The sequence below is a fragment of the Sturnira hondurensis genome, unplaced genomic scaffold, assembly GCF_014824575.4.
Source record: "Sturnira hondurensis isolate 20B ecotype Veracruz unplaced genomic scaffold, ASM1482457v3 Scaffold0008640, whole genome shotgun sequence".
NCBI lineage: Eukaryota > Metazoa > Chordata > Mammalia > Chiroptera > Phyllostomidae > Sturnira > Sturnira hondurensis.
The window spans coordinates 9,047,756-9,062,606 of NW_028081271.1; the positions used below are offsets into that span (position 1 = coordinate 9,047,756).

Genomic DNA, 14,851 nt, shown 5'->3' on the forward strand with positions numbered 1-14,851 from the left:
CTCACATGCTGTTCTGCTCCGTCTCCGTGTGATTTCCTGGGAACTGGTGACTCCCCCCGGGCTCCCTTGATCCAGCTGGTCACTAATCCTCCTGTTCTGCCTCATAAACACATTTGTGTTTTCCTGCCTGCTCTTACCGCCCCTGACCCGTGAGTTTCTCTGGCTGGGCCACCCTCCTGACCTTACCCCTGCAGACCTCCTCCTCCAGTGCCTCCAGGCTCCTGCTCAGCATTGTTCTGGGCCTCCGACAAGTAAAACCTTCGATGGCACACACAGTCTCGCCCCCATGGAAGCTTCCAGCCAGTTCATCTCGCTGTAACTTCTGGAGAGCCTACTCTGCTGGCCCCCTCTCTGTACCTCTCTGCGCCTTTGCATTCGCCAGCCTTTTCAGCTTCGCTGTCTGCCCAGTGTACACATGTGCATCTCTGGCTGTAGAATCCTTTCTTGGCAACCCCAGGTCCAGGTGTTTCCCCAACTGAAGTCTCACCACACTGCGCACATCACTCTGTTATCTCATCATCAAGTCCTGTTGCCATTGTTGATGGCATATTTCTGTCTCTGCTACAGGGGAGTTCCTTCAAAACAAGGGCCAGTTTGTTAAGCAAGACTTCCAGAGGACGCTTGCTGGATGAACAGTAGTCACCTAGGTGATCACTTCCTAAATGAATACTGACTCTTATTAGAACACAGATTTCCCCATGGTTTGCATTTCAGTGCTGTGTTTTTGTGGACTATCCCAGGGTAAACACCCATCAACCAAGGCTGAGGAACCACTGACTGAAAGAACTTGTGTAGAGATAGGTGATTTTATAAAGGCTTTGAGACCCGTAGGTTCAGATTAAGGCAGAAAGGAGGGAATCAGTTATCTGTTTAGGGTACAGGTAGAAATTTAGAGAACCCTCACCGGCCCCTTAGTTCATCACCTATGTTTTATTAACCCACAACATCAAGTTTTCAATGCAGTATCCAGTATAGAGAAGCAGAGACCACCTGTCTCACATTCAGACAGGTGGATGGAACAGGAAGAGATCAACACTAGGGAAAATAGTTCAGCAGAGGACCATGGTGTGTTCTTGCATCCCTATACACCACCGACCTCTTTTACATGCCTCCCCTGTCCCCCAGGACACCAGGGCATTTGATGAGTAAATGAGTAGGTCAGTGAGTAGTCAAAAAGCTAGGCAACATCGTAACTACATGCCTTGTTTAGTTCTGGGTTTCATGCAAGCCCAGGCACTGTCCTGGTAGGTCTTATCTCCAACTCAATTTTAATATTGAGAAATCCTGGAGAGTTCAGTAAATGGCTTGTTTGGCCTTGGGATGAATGTGTCCTCAGCAGCTAGAATGTGATAACGGTTAGTCCATGTCTCTCGAAAATGATGTTGAGCCTTCAGATAGAGATCTGTGTGCCTGAGTAGCTGCAGCCTGAAAAATTGGTCCATTTCTCATTGTCTACTATGTTAAGAGGCTAAAGAAATTCATCAGGTTAGTTTTAAATTTCATTAAATTGCATTTTCTGAGTAGAAAGAACAAAGAGAGCAAAAGAGTATTAACCAACTGTTTTCTACATAAGCACACGTCTTTGATTTAACACTTTTGTTTTCCTGATTTTTCAATTCCATTAGAATGAATCCTGGGGGGGTAGAGTCAGACATGATGGTGGTAATTATCCTGTTGAGTGACATCTGAACCTATTCGAAGTTACCATTTAATTTAAAGGTTTCTGATTAAATTGATTCTTTGAAATCAACATACATCCTGTTACGGGGTGTAATCAACACAGCATTTTATGCTTTTCAATACAGCTGCATTATTCAAGCGGTACTATGTTACTGAATGTAAGGGCAAAGTTGGGTTCATGTTATGCTTGTGTCCTATAAATAACAAGCCCCATGGGGTTTAAGGGAAACTGCTGTGTTTTAGTGTTACAGAATACCCTGACTTTGAGCGCCGGGGCTTTGCGCGTCGCTGGAGATTTTTGCATCATCCCTGATCTTCAGTTGATTCAGGCAAGAGGAGGGTGGGAAGGCTGCTCAAATTGGGTCATCTGCCACCACGTGGCACAATTTTGTCCATAGGGAGCACAGTACATGGAGCGGAAGATTGAGGTCACAACTTGCTTGTCCAGCTCTAGGCAGAGCACAGTCTGTTAGCTCATTGGCTCTTTTGTGAAAGTTTGAAGATGTGTACTCTGAGAAGAATAAGGTCCATGTTTTCTTTTCTCCTTAAGTGTAAATCTAGTCTGTGTTTTCACATGCAACAAAATCCGTGTTGTTTACATTCCTCTCTAGGTTCCCCAAGGAAGAAACATGGATTGACTGTGTTTTCTCCACGGCTAAGTGTTTAAAGATTTTTGAATACTCAGAATTCCTTTTAACAACCTTTAAAAAATAGTATTCACTTTTCATTGTGAATGGGTAATATTTATGCCCTGCTTAAAAAGTATAAAAATTTTGCCCTGGCTGCTATGGCTCAGTGGATTGAGTGCCGGCCTATGAACCAAAGGGTCCCCAATTCGATTCCCAGTCAGGGCACATGCCAGGGTTGTGGGCCAGGTCCCCAGTAGGGGGCGTATGAGAGGCAACCACACATTGATGTTTCTCTTGCTCTCTCCCTTCCTCCCCTTCTGTCTAAAAATAAATAAATAAATAAAACCTTTTTTTAAAAATGCATTAGAATACCTTGTATCTGTCTGGTTCGCATTTCCTCCTCTGGGAAATTAAACATTGTTAGTACTTTTATATCTATTATATAATAATTTTGTTATGCATATATAAACAAAAAATATGGTCTTATATTCCCATTTTTATACAGTAGGGCATATTATCCATGTTTCTCTTTGGTGTATGTGTTTTTTTCTTTTTTTTTTTCATTTACCAGAGAGAGCGTCTTAGTGCTATATTACAGGTCAGGTTCCAGTATATAAATGTGCTGTAGAGTATTTAACCAGTCCTGCAGTCATGGGCATTCAGGTTGTTTCTTTGATCTTTTCTTTGTGAACAAGGGTGCGATGAAAACAGATGCCTCTACAGATGTCATTACTCCCAAGTAGTATTAATACTAGGGTAAATTCTGGCTTCCCAGCCATGAGTTCAATAGTTTGTGGTAGGGTGTGTTAGAGACGGCTTCTCCCAAAGCTTTTATGTTTTCAAACATCAATGCGAGTCAATGAAATTAGGCAGAGAAACATGGCCAGAATGGTTTTAAATGTTTGGGTGAGATTCTTGGGTAGCGTTTAAAACTTCATCACGACGTACAGAGCTGATGAGTTGTATCACCTCTCAAGGCAGAGCTTTTGTGTTCTAGGCGTGATGTCTTGGTTTCCACGGCTGGACACCTAGAGGCTGATGCGGGGAAGTGGGCTTCCTCCTCTCCTGAAATTCCAATCCTCAGGCCTCACAGAAAGTCTGCAAGAAAGAGAGGCTGGTATGCGGGCAGCTTGGGTTTCACTGAAGCAGTCGCTTTCCCTCCCCCATTTCTCCGGGTGGCTGACGTTGGCACCCCTTAACTACGTCTGAAGTTGAACCGACTGCCAGGCAAAGCACAAATGGAAAGGCCACTGGGGGCCAGGACACTTGTATGATTGAAACGCAGTCGCACTTGGACAGTTGATGTTTTCCAGAGTGTACCTTAGAAAAAATGACTCCAGTTCATTCTACAGTGATCTTATTAACATTCTTAATAGTCTGGGGCCCTAGAAAATTATCTAAATGTTCAAAGAATATAGATGATGCCTTGGCTAATTTGACGGTTTCAAAATGTGGAACTTGGACTTTTATAGGCACTAATGCCATTTCGTTACCCAAAGCTAAAGCAACTGAGGTAAAATAAAGGAAGCACACACGTCAGCCTCCCTTGGGGACAACAAGACAACAAGCTGGGGAACAGCTTACACTGTCGCACTGATGTGTTTGAAAAAATCAGCCGCTCCCAGGAATTGGAAGCCGCTGTGGCATCGGAAAAGCCTTTGACAACAGCCATTGACTTACAGTCAGGGAAGAATCATAATGGATTGGGTGGCCTAATAAGGAGTCTGCACACCCAACTCAATTTTTAAACACTTAGGAAAGATATTGACAGATTCATACCATGATGCAAATACGTGATTTTAAAATATACTTTATATCCACTGAGAAACCAGGAATTGAGCCAGACACCATTACTAGCAATACTTTCAGTGGAGATGTAAGTTAAATTTTTTAAAATCTTAATAATACAGTGAAAAAATACTAGTTTGCCAAGGAGCCAAGTGTAAATCCTTAACTATGGCCTAACTTTGGTATAAGACATAATTTGAAGGAAAACAGAGAGTGTGGTGCTATAAGGGTGGTGCCTGTATTCTGAACCTGAGTGTGAAAAACAAAGGTTAATAATATTAATTTTCATTTCATTCACTGTATTATATGTTCTTATGAAATAACTTATTACACCTTACTGCTGAATCTTAAAATCCATCTGAGCAACTAAGTAAATAAGAATATTACAGAATGTTTTTTCCCAAAATGTTAATATGAAAGGTTTACTGCTCAGAGTTTGTAAATAATTATAACCTAACAGTTTTAAAACCGTGATATTGTGTTAAGAAAATCAAGCATGTAAGTTAAGGATTCAAGAAATGAACTCAAAGCAGTGTATCAATAAACTAATGACTATTTCAATAAATATTGGTAGGACATATAGCGATGGTCATCAATCAGAAGAATGAACTTATATTTACATATATTGCAGTAAATTCTAGATGGCCAAACAGTTAAGAATGTTTATTGCTCTTCTGTTTGTATAAAATATGTAAAACACTGTATAAAACATAGATGTTTATATGTAGGTTTATTGAAGAGTTCTCAGTTAATGGGCTTGAATATATCGAAGATTATATCCAGATTATTGCATACTTATCTAGTTTTAGTTACAAACTATATTACCTTTCCACCCCATCTCCACTTTCCAAAATGCATGGACCCAGTGGAGACTTGGCTTCAGAGGCCTGGGTTCTGACTTTGAATCTGTCCCGTGCATTTTGGGTAGGTGCTGTCCACACCTGGGCAAGGCCCTTTACATCCTTGAATGTCCCCTTCCCTATCAAAAGTGACTGGGAGGATCAAAAGAGAGGACAGCGAGACATTCTATGAACAGTAAAACACTGATTATTATTCCTATATTAGAGGGGAAATAATTTCTAAAAACATTTTAGGAAACAAGAATGTAAAGGAATACTAAGCTCAGATATGTTGACATATTGTAAAATATTTAGATTATTTTTCATGAACTCAGTGACTCGATAAAATTGTTCTTCCTTCAGGATTTTAGTATTATTACTGTTAGTTATTATTTCCATCTGCTGGGGAATTGGCAATTATCGACAGACAACTATTAGTGACTGCTAATAAAGAATAACAGGTAAACACGTCCCCCCTCTTTTCAAGTAATTTTAAAACACAGTAGATATTTTAATCTTTTTAGAACTGAGGATTTTCAAGCATTAATACCAATACGAGTTAACCATGGAAAGCAAGCACAGAAAATGAAAGCCCTTTTTTTCTGTTTTTAACTTAAAAAGCATATTGAGCCTATTTTACCATTGGTCCTTGGGACACGAAAACTGAGGCTTCTTTGTTCATTTTTCCTGCGAGAAATCACTGTGGTTTTCCTTCCCCTCAAAAACTGGAGAAAGTGAGTACTGTCGGTAAGACTGTCCGAGGTCTGTTTGTTGCCACAGAATGGGCCGCCCTGGGGATTGCCCACAAGGAAAGGTGGGGTTCTCTTTTGGTTTCTTGTAGCTTTTTTATTTTTCAGATGGAGATTTGTTTTGATTATGTGGCCTGCTTGTTTCAAGAAGCTAAGCAGCTTGTTTCCTGTTTTCCCCGATTCTGTTTGATACTTGAAGGGCCTGAGACATTTGGAATGGCTCTGAAACGGAAGAGTTTCTCATTTAAAACAGAGCCATTCAAGTGACTAATTAACTTGGCATGGCGCCTCAGATGGCTCTGAGCATTAGCATGCGCTTCTAAAAAATATTTAAGTCATTATTACTACTTGCAAGGGACAAAACCAAGGAAGCTTGTGTTTGGTAGGAAATGGAAGTGTGGTCAAGAGTGCAGGACTCTTGGCAATGAACTTAAAGATGAAGGACAGCATGTGAGTAGGTTTTATATACATGATGATTTATTAAATTTAGGGAATGTCTTGTCTGCAGCATAAATCTTTGTAATGACCAGGCCATCAGCAGGAAAAGGATGGGAAGTTGGTAAAACGTGGGAAGAGGGAAAGGCATTTAAAGTCCGATAATTTGTGGTTTTTCTTCTTGCAGCATATGTGACCAGAATATAGAATTAGAGGAATTGTGACAGTCTGGTTTCTGTTCCAATTTACCTAGAAAATTAGAAGCTATGAAACCAATGTTATTTTGTATGCAGTTTTTCTGTTTCTGGATTGCTAAACTTACTTGTTTTGTGGAGAGAGTTCTCTGCCCTGTAGAAATCTTTTAAGGTCAGAAGTAAAGCCGTTGTCTGTGTTTCTGACACAGATATTCCAGACTTCCAGATACCTGAGTACTTCCAGGTCTCATTCATATGCTTTCCTTATGTAAACATAACTGCAGCCGCATTTCTGTGGCTTCTCTAGTTGTATTTGAATGCGTGTGGTGATTATCATAAAAACCGAAATCATACCGTTGACCACCTATTATTAATTCTCTTTGCAGTTGAAAACGGCAGACAAAAGACTCCCAGAAGTCTATGCATCCAGACGCAGACGTCTCCAGATGTGCTGTCCTCTGAGAAAGCGCTGGAGTTGGCCCAGTGTAAGACAAAATGTGAAAGCCAGAGCAGATTCATCCTGCACCTGAAACAGCTTGTTTCCTGCGGTAACACCAGGTTTGAAGCCTTGGCGGTCTTGATTCAGCGCCTGCTGTCGGAGGTGAGGTCGTGTGCCCCCAAGTATCTTCTTCACTGAGGCGGGGGCCAGAGATGGGGTGGGGGCGGGGCTCCCGGTTCGTTTCCTGAATATCTTTACGTTGATGATTGGTCAAATCATATAATCCATGTGATTATGCTTTTGCCAACTCCCTTGATACCTGAGTGACTCTCTAGAAATGTGGGATGAAAACATTTCCTGTGGGAACTTCTCTGTCTTCTCTAGGTAGAGTCTCTTAGACCAACAATAGTTAAGAGATACTTTTGGCCAGTGACTAACATTAACATTTTTTCACTTCATTTTTGTCTAACTCTGAAAGTGTGACTTTCCTGATCACACTTAGTTTAACGCTTTGAAAAGTGAGGTGGATTGTATATTATTTATAGGTCAAAGAACACTTTCATGCTAACTCCCAGTATTGGTCCGGGAGCTCTGAACAATTTCTGTCCATTCCTAAAATAGTTTGTGGTACAACAAATGCAGAACAGATTTCCTTTGCTTACTTACTACCCGCCCCCGCCAACCTGCCCCCCCCCTCCAGCCCATATGCTACAGGGATGTCAGTTCAGGAACTAGTTACAATTCAGTGAGAAAACGAAGTTTCTATGAACATGTGCTTCTGGCACAGCAACAAATACTACAATCTAAGGGGAAACACCATGGGCTTTGAGTATAATGAGCTCTTTAGATATTTTTTAAAAGATTTTACTTATTTGTTTTTAGAAAGGGGGGGAGAGAAGGAGAAAGAGAGTTAGAGAAACATCAATGTGCGGTTGCCTCTCACGTGGCCTCCACTGGGGGCCTGGCCCACAACCCAGGCATGTGCCCTGACTGGGAATCGAACCAGTGACCTTTTGGTTCACAGCCCACACTCAGTCCCCCGAGCTATACCAGCCAGGGCTCTTTAGATATTTTTAAATCCCAGTTTTAAAGAGAGGTATGCGTGACATCCCAAGAAGAAAATAGGTCCATTTGCTTGCTGTGCAGTTTAGTTCAGTCCCACGAACTCTGTATTTATTTCCTGCAGAGGCCTCTGTGATGTCTGTGGTTGTCTTTGTAGGGGCAGGGGGGACAGAGGTGAATGAGGCTTGGTTTGTGCCTTTGACGGGCTACCAAGCTAGTAGGCAGTGTGGATGACTATTTGATGAACATTCTACAACTTTATCCAAATATATATATATATATTGAGAGGGAGATATTTACCTAGTTTTTAAACTATATAGTAGTAAATGGTATTTTTGTTTTTTTCTTAATATGCAAGGAAGGAATTCTAGAGTTTGTTTCTATAACCAAGTGAAACCACGTCATATCTAGTTGAGGGAACAACTAGATATTCATTTGTCTTTTTAGTTATGAGCCAATTGTTCATTTTATTATATCTAACCTCACACCCCTGTGTTCAGGTCTTTGCTCTCCTTTATCTCCCACGTTAAGTCCGTCGCCAGGTTCTGTGACCTCCCAGCCCACGGTGTCTCTCCTGTTCATCCCTGCTGTTCTTATCCTACGGATGCCACCTTGTTCAGGTGCCAGATAACTGTCCCCTAGGTTATAAGGACGACTTCCTAACTGGTCTGCAGGCTTGCACTCTTCCCTCTAATCCACCCCAGGCACTGCCAACAGATTCATCCCTCCAGAGAATTCCGCTCTGTAGATTAAACCTTCCCTGGTTCTTCATTGTCTGCAGCCGATCTGTCCCCCATGGCAGCCGGAGCCCTCTGAGGCTCCTGAGCGCTCACAGGGCAGTCAGGCTGAATCGAGATCTGCAGTGAATGTAAAAGGCACACAGACTTTGAAGACTTAGAATTTTTCATAAAAAGAACAAACTATCTTGTTAATGTTTCTATTGACTATAAGTTGAAATGATACTATTTTAGATATACTAGGTTAAAGAAAATGTCTTATTAACATTAGTCTTTTAAATTTAAAAAAAAAACTGTGCCTACTAGGAAATTAAAATTATATGCATGGCTCACGTAATGGTTCTTTTGAATAGCTGGTGTACAACTGGGAATATGAGACTCTAGTTTGGCACCAACTGCCCTTTTTAACCTTTACGCTCACTGCCGGATGTTCCAGCTACATAGCTAGGGAAGGAGAGGAGAAGCAAGGAGCGTTTAACATGTATCGAGTATTCACTAAGTAGCAGACACTCTTACTTATTAAATCTTCTCCACCATCATACATTGGAATTTACAAATAAGAAAATTGAGGCATAGAGCCTTTATGAAACGTGACTATCATCAGACAGCTAGTAAGAGGAGAATGGGGACTTGAACCCAGGTCTCGGACACTATGAGCTCAAAATCCCCTATGAACTTCCTGTCCTTTGTTCAGATACCGTTAGTGGACTGCTGCCTTTCCCGCCAACACGTACATGTTCGGATCCTCCTCATAGTCGAGTCCCCTCGCTGCCTGCATTTAAGTTGCATTCAGTTTGGCAGATTCATCGGACGGACAGACAGCCAAGGGTAAAAGAGCCAACGAGATAGATCAGGCAGTCCTGCCTCCCGTGCCCTGCAGGGAGCAGAGGCCCAGGTGTGGGTGTGAGGTGGGAGACAGGAGTCACCTGTCCCTCCAGCTGTGTTCTCAGTCCCTAAACGCCTCGTGGGCACCAGCCTTCCACACTGCGTGATCCTAGTGTTGAAGATACTCTCTCCCGTGTGACCTGGCCCCCAGACACAAGCCACAGGCACTTAATCAGGTGCTCAGTTGGAGGAGTAGTTCCCACTCTAATGGAGAAACCTCACGGGGCGGGACGCACTGAGAGATGCTTTGTCAGTCGCAGCACAGCTAATTCTGAATGAGCTTTAGGGATACTTTTCCTGTACGTGAATTTCATCTTATTCTTAGTTTCGGTCCTAATGCCGGCGTAATGTGACTCCTCTGAATTTCTAGAAGTTCAGCTCAAAACTCCCCCTTGCATGAAGACTTTCTGGGTCCTTCTAGCTCTAGGTTCTGTCTGCTGTCTGGATTCCAGATGCACTTAGATTTCTGCCTTTCTCTACCTTGTATTGTTGGTAAGCAGTTAGTGCTTGTTCTGATTTTTCAAATGGGAAGCTCACTGGATCTGGGTTTAGTTCTTTCTTGGGAAACCAGTCAGGTAGCTGTGGCCGTTAATGTGGTAGCAGTTAATGTAAAAGGTACCTAGCCAGTCAGGTAGCTGTGGCCGTGCCTTATACGTAAAAGACACACAGTGAACACCTGAATGAATGACTGAATGAATGACTGAATGAATGAGTAGAGAGGATGGGCCCCCAGATGTGAGCTGAACATATACAGTCTTTATGTGAGTGTTCTTTGCTAGCTTTTTATAATCAATCAGCAAATATTTGCTCATTACCTAATGTGTACAGGGCACTGTTATAAAACAGTTGGAAAGGAGAGACATAACCAGGGCAAAAGTTAAGCAATTTCCTCCAAACAATTTTCTCTTAACCCTCTGTTATAGAAGTGATTGATTGATACAGATTTTGTAGATGTATGTTGATCTCTGTGTGTGTGTGTGTGTGTGTGTATATATATATATATATATATATATATATATATCTTGTTATTGCTAACTTTGTCTAAATGGTTTTGGAACTACGTATTATGGTTAAATATGGTTGATTGTGAGGAATGCTGGAACATCAACTTATCCTTTTGTTGCAAACCTATTTAATAACCACTTTAGTGGCAAACAAAATTCATTACATACTAGAAGTTCTCATAAATGTCTCATGAACCTGGAAACTAATACCGCACTTTCTGTTTCTCAAAGAACACAGTGTGGTTTTAGCTCTAGTTCTTGCTTCATCTTTGCGTACTTGTACCCAAAGTACAAGTACTGGCTGCCACAGTGCAGGACAGTGTTGGTGGTAAGCCCAGCGTCTTTTTCAAAGGGTCTACAGGTGAGATCCTAGGTAAGCCTGAGCAGGTTCGAGGCCACCCCCCCAACCTCTGACTGGCTATCCAGTGTGCCTCTAATTCTCTTTTTTGCAAGAGGAGTCTCTCCTGAAGGAACACCTACACAAAGGTGAATTTTCAATGATGCTAGCAGTCTACTCTAGGGAAAGTAGTCTCAGAACAAAGACAGAAGTGGGCACAGTTTGTCACCTGGGGGAAGAGGTCAGATGTCGCCCACGCCTCAGCCGCCTGACGTGGCTCTTCCTGCCACCCGCTGCACTGCTCGCTCTCAACAGCCAGCAAACCCAGGCCCGCTGGTGGGACGGCGGCCAGGAACTAAGTGCTTGTGTCCCAGGGCGTCCTAATTAAATTATGGTGAATTCATTTTTTTCCCTGGGAGCACTTCATGTATTTAATGTATGAATATAAAAGCATTTTTCTGTCTAGAGTCCCACCTCCCTCTTTGTCACAGTGTGTGACATTCTGCATGTTACACTGAGAATTACATGTTATAAAGAGAATGAAATAAACTTGTTCTCTGGACTATAAAGAATGCATTATCTCAGTGACAAAACACAGTTTCTCATCCGTCAGTAAAAGGTAAGTATCTTAAAGGGCAAGCTACCAGGGAGAGTTGGGCCGCAACCAACAGTGCGTACCTGTTAGGCACTGTGGTCAGCATATCACATAGAATTGAGTCCAAAGCCCTTGGTTTTTCCAGGATGCTGTGCTGCTTCCCCGCAGACGAGGTCATCTTCTCTGAGTCACGGTGAGAGAGCTGGGCCCGGACATTCTAGTTCTACCTAGGTCCCAAGCTTCTCGAAGGCAGGGACTGTGTCTTAAATGTCTCCCCTGTTTTTCCCAGTATCTGGAATGGTGCTTGGTGAATTGGTAATAGGTAATAATTTTCCAGCCAACGCAGAGTGATACATGTCCTGTGGGGGCATCTGGGGAAGGGGGTGGTCTCTGTGATTGACACTCAGCTTTCCCCGAAGGTTTACACGGTGGGTCAGGTGAAGCGCACGCGGCATTCCAGAGTGTGCAGGTGGGACACGTGTGGCAGGCATGGCTTGGACAGAAGAGGGGTCAGGAGTCTCAGCAGCAGTTGTGTGATTGAGGTTCAGGCACTCAGGGTGCTGTTGACTTTGTTGTGCATTCAGCAGAAGACTCTCCCCGAATGAGTGTGTTTACGTGTACAAGGACCATGGGATGGCCTAGCAGCCCTCTGCAAGGCGGTGCGGAGGGGTGTGTTTGATGGTCCAGGAACGGGCGGACAAGGATCGGGACCTGGGTGGAGGAGCGCTAATAGGAAAGAGCAACTCAGGGCACCTCAGGAAGGAAGCCTGACTGACTTCGGCACACCCATTTGGACAAAGCAGAAGCAGCGACGACCTCACGGTTTTCCCGTCCCTGCTCCCAGGATTGACAGAGACTGGAAGATGTCCACGGCTTCCGGGCACTGAAGGCAGGAGGGTCGAGGGCGCTGGAGTTGGGAGAAACATCCCCATGGTACCGAAATCCCTTGTCCCCCCAATCCCTTTAATAAGCAAAAAGGTCACTTGGTATGTATCTGTGATAAGATGTAAAAGTTTTCATGAAATGACTTCTGGAAACTGTATACCAACTGAATTTTTTATGGAAAAGCGATAGAACTTTTTGCCAGCTTTTCTTCCTGTTAGCAATTTGGTTACCATTGGCACCAGTGCCTTGTAAGCAGTTCACCGTGTGTGTTGCCAGATTGTCTGAACCCGATAAAACCGTCTTCTGGTTTTCTTGTAGCTTGAGTAACAAAATTTGCTGGTGCTTACCTGAACTAGATTACTAACCAAACAGAACTGGGGCTTAAATTTGAAATTAAGAGAAGTACGTATAATATATGTATTTTTCAACTTCTAATTTTTTCCAGGTTGATTTCCCTCAAAGTTTAATTTCTGCCTTAGAAATTCTAGTACTTCTTTATTTTTGAAACACATACTACCCGACCTCTGATTTTGGGAACACTCACTTCTGCATTTTAAAAATCAGGCGTTTTGAATGCCATTACAATGGAAATGTCTCACAGAGAAAGTTTCCTAAATCCCAGTGACTGTGAAATATCCATATGACCATGCAAGCGTATCATCGACTTCCTTTGCTCTTTAGTGAGACACTATTTTACAAAGTAAAAAATAGGAGTTGTCAAATACATCTATCTAATCTTCGACTCTCAAATCAGAATTTCACGCTTTTTCTTAAAACGCCAGTGGACCATGCTCTAAACATCCAGATTAAATTCTGTGGGAAACACCATTTTATGATGTCATGTCAAATCTAGAGTTGCAACACCCACATGCATCGTCATACACCTGGTTCCCAAGCTCATTCACTGTGCGGGTGCCAGACGCCAGTCTCCCTCTTCTGTGAGTGAGCGAGATAATCTAATGACCTCAATTAGAGAGGGGAATAAAAAAGGCTCACAAATCTAAAAATAAGTCCATTATCCACGCAGAAAAGGTCAGTTATTCTTGCCACCGTAGCTGCTGGTATTTCAGTAAGTGGCGATCGATCAGGCTAATGCCTGGCTCTCGTTTTCCATAAAAGAAGGGCTGTGGCTTTAAGTGATCGCAGGCTGCCTGTGCCAGAGGCGCCGCAAGCTGCAGCATCAGCTTCTGTGCAGGGAGAGCCGGCCGAGGCAGACGCTAACCTGCAGGACGTGAAGTAAGGCCATCTGGGGACCCATGACCCTCCTCCTGGCAAAGCTGCCAGAGTAGACAGACCGGTGGGTGGCGTGGCCACCTGTGCACTTCTTGGCCAGTGCGGGGGGAGGGGACAGTTGGAGCCAGAAGCTGGAAAATGGGCTGCTCCGGCAGCAAAATGTGCCTCTATTCTCCATGTGCAGCGACAAGGGTAATTAGTGTTTGTTTCTAGTGCTTTTTTGGAAGAATGTCAGGGACTAAGGCGGAGGTGGTCTGGAATTACGGGGAAATGCTTTAAATGACACGCGACTTTTGCCGGCACTGGTCGGGAATCATGACCTTCTGCACCACTGTGGCCAAGGGGCGGTGGGAGCTCCGGCTTGGCTGGTCAGAGGGGGGCATCTCCAGAGAACTGTGACTTTGCTGTTTTCTTCCTTACACCCTGGGCGAGGGACTCTGCCGGACTTGAAAGGGCATCTCATTGCTGCAGTTGTGTGATGTGTGTATATTGTGTGTGTATGTGCGATTGCTGTGAGTGGCTGGTCGCCGGGAAATTGTTCTTTTTTTTTTTTTGCAAGATTGATAATTGCTTTGTTAGTACGGAAACAGCCTCCTGGTTTTCTTTGATTAATTTTTCTAGCATCTACTTAGAATTCTAGCCAATTCAAAAATATTATAATCTTTAGAAAATCATGTGTATCTGAGTAAAATCAATTTAATTCTGTCTTTGGAGGATTTTTTTTCTGCCATAGCTTTATCACAAACTTTGTGTCTTCCTTTTAGAAGTACAGGATTGTAACACACCTTCCTTTTAAAATGTGCAACTGTAGGACAAAGTGCACACAAGTGCATGTGTTTAGAACATTAAATATTTATCTTAGACTGATTAGGCCTGTGGTGCCCTTGGAGGGGGAGACTGCATTACGCCTTAAGTACAGTATGCATTAGCCGAAAGGTTCTACAGACCAGCAGTGAGGCATGGCTCCGAGTAAATATTTTCCAGGGCCTTACATGAAAGTTTCACGCAGACCTGGGAAAATACAGATCTCTGAAGCACGAATTTCCTTAACAACTAAGGGACATCTGTGTTTTCAAACAACACAAACTGTTCGCCTAAACGATTCGTATCTCGGTTGCTCGATTCTGAGTCTCGGTTTTCTGGAGATAACAAATGTGTGCCTCGCTGAAAGGGACCCTCTTGAAAACATTAGTAACTTGATGTTTGTTTTCCGCAGCGGGAGGAAGCGCTGAAACAACACAAAGCCCTATCTCAAGAACTTGTTAACCTCCGGGGAGAGCTGGGTAAGAGTTTTGTTTTTCCCCCTAAGTATTACCGGGCGGGGGCAGATGGGGCAGTCCTCTTTGCCTGTCTGCTTGGT

The 14,851-nt window shown here is 43.2% G+C and overlaps 1 protein-coding gene across 5 annotated transcripts in view; it reads left to right on the forward strand.

Annotated features, from left to right (window-relative positions):
• MTUS1 (microtubule associated scaffold protein 1) overlaps positions 1 to 14,851 on the forward strand; it is a 129,256-nt gene that overhangs the window by 90,667 nt on the left and 23,738 nt on the right. For 4 of the 5 annotated variants that reach the window (XM_037055250.1, XM_037055251.1, XM_037055255.1 and 1 more), the window contains 2 exons: positions 6,701 to 6,915; positions 14,708 to 14,774. In XM_037055250.1, coding sequence (XP_036911145.1) covers positions 6,701 to 6,915; positions 14,708 to 14,774 — 282 coding nt within the window. Of the gene's footprint in view, positions 1 to 6,700; positions 6,916 to 13,522; positions 13,684 to 14,707; positions 14,775 to 14,851 lie in introns of those variants that run through there. The other variant, XM_037055253.1, reaches the window with a different exon arrangement.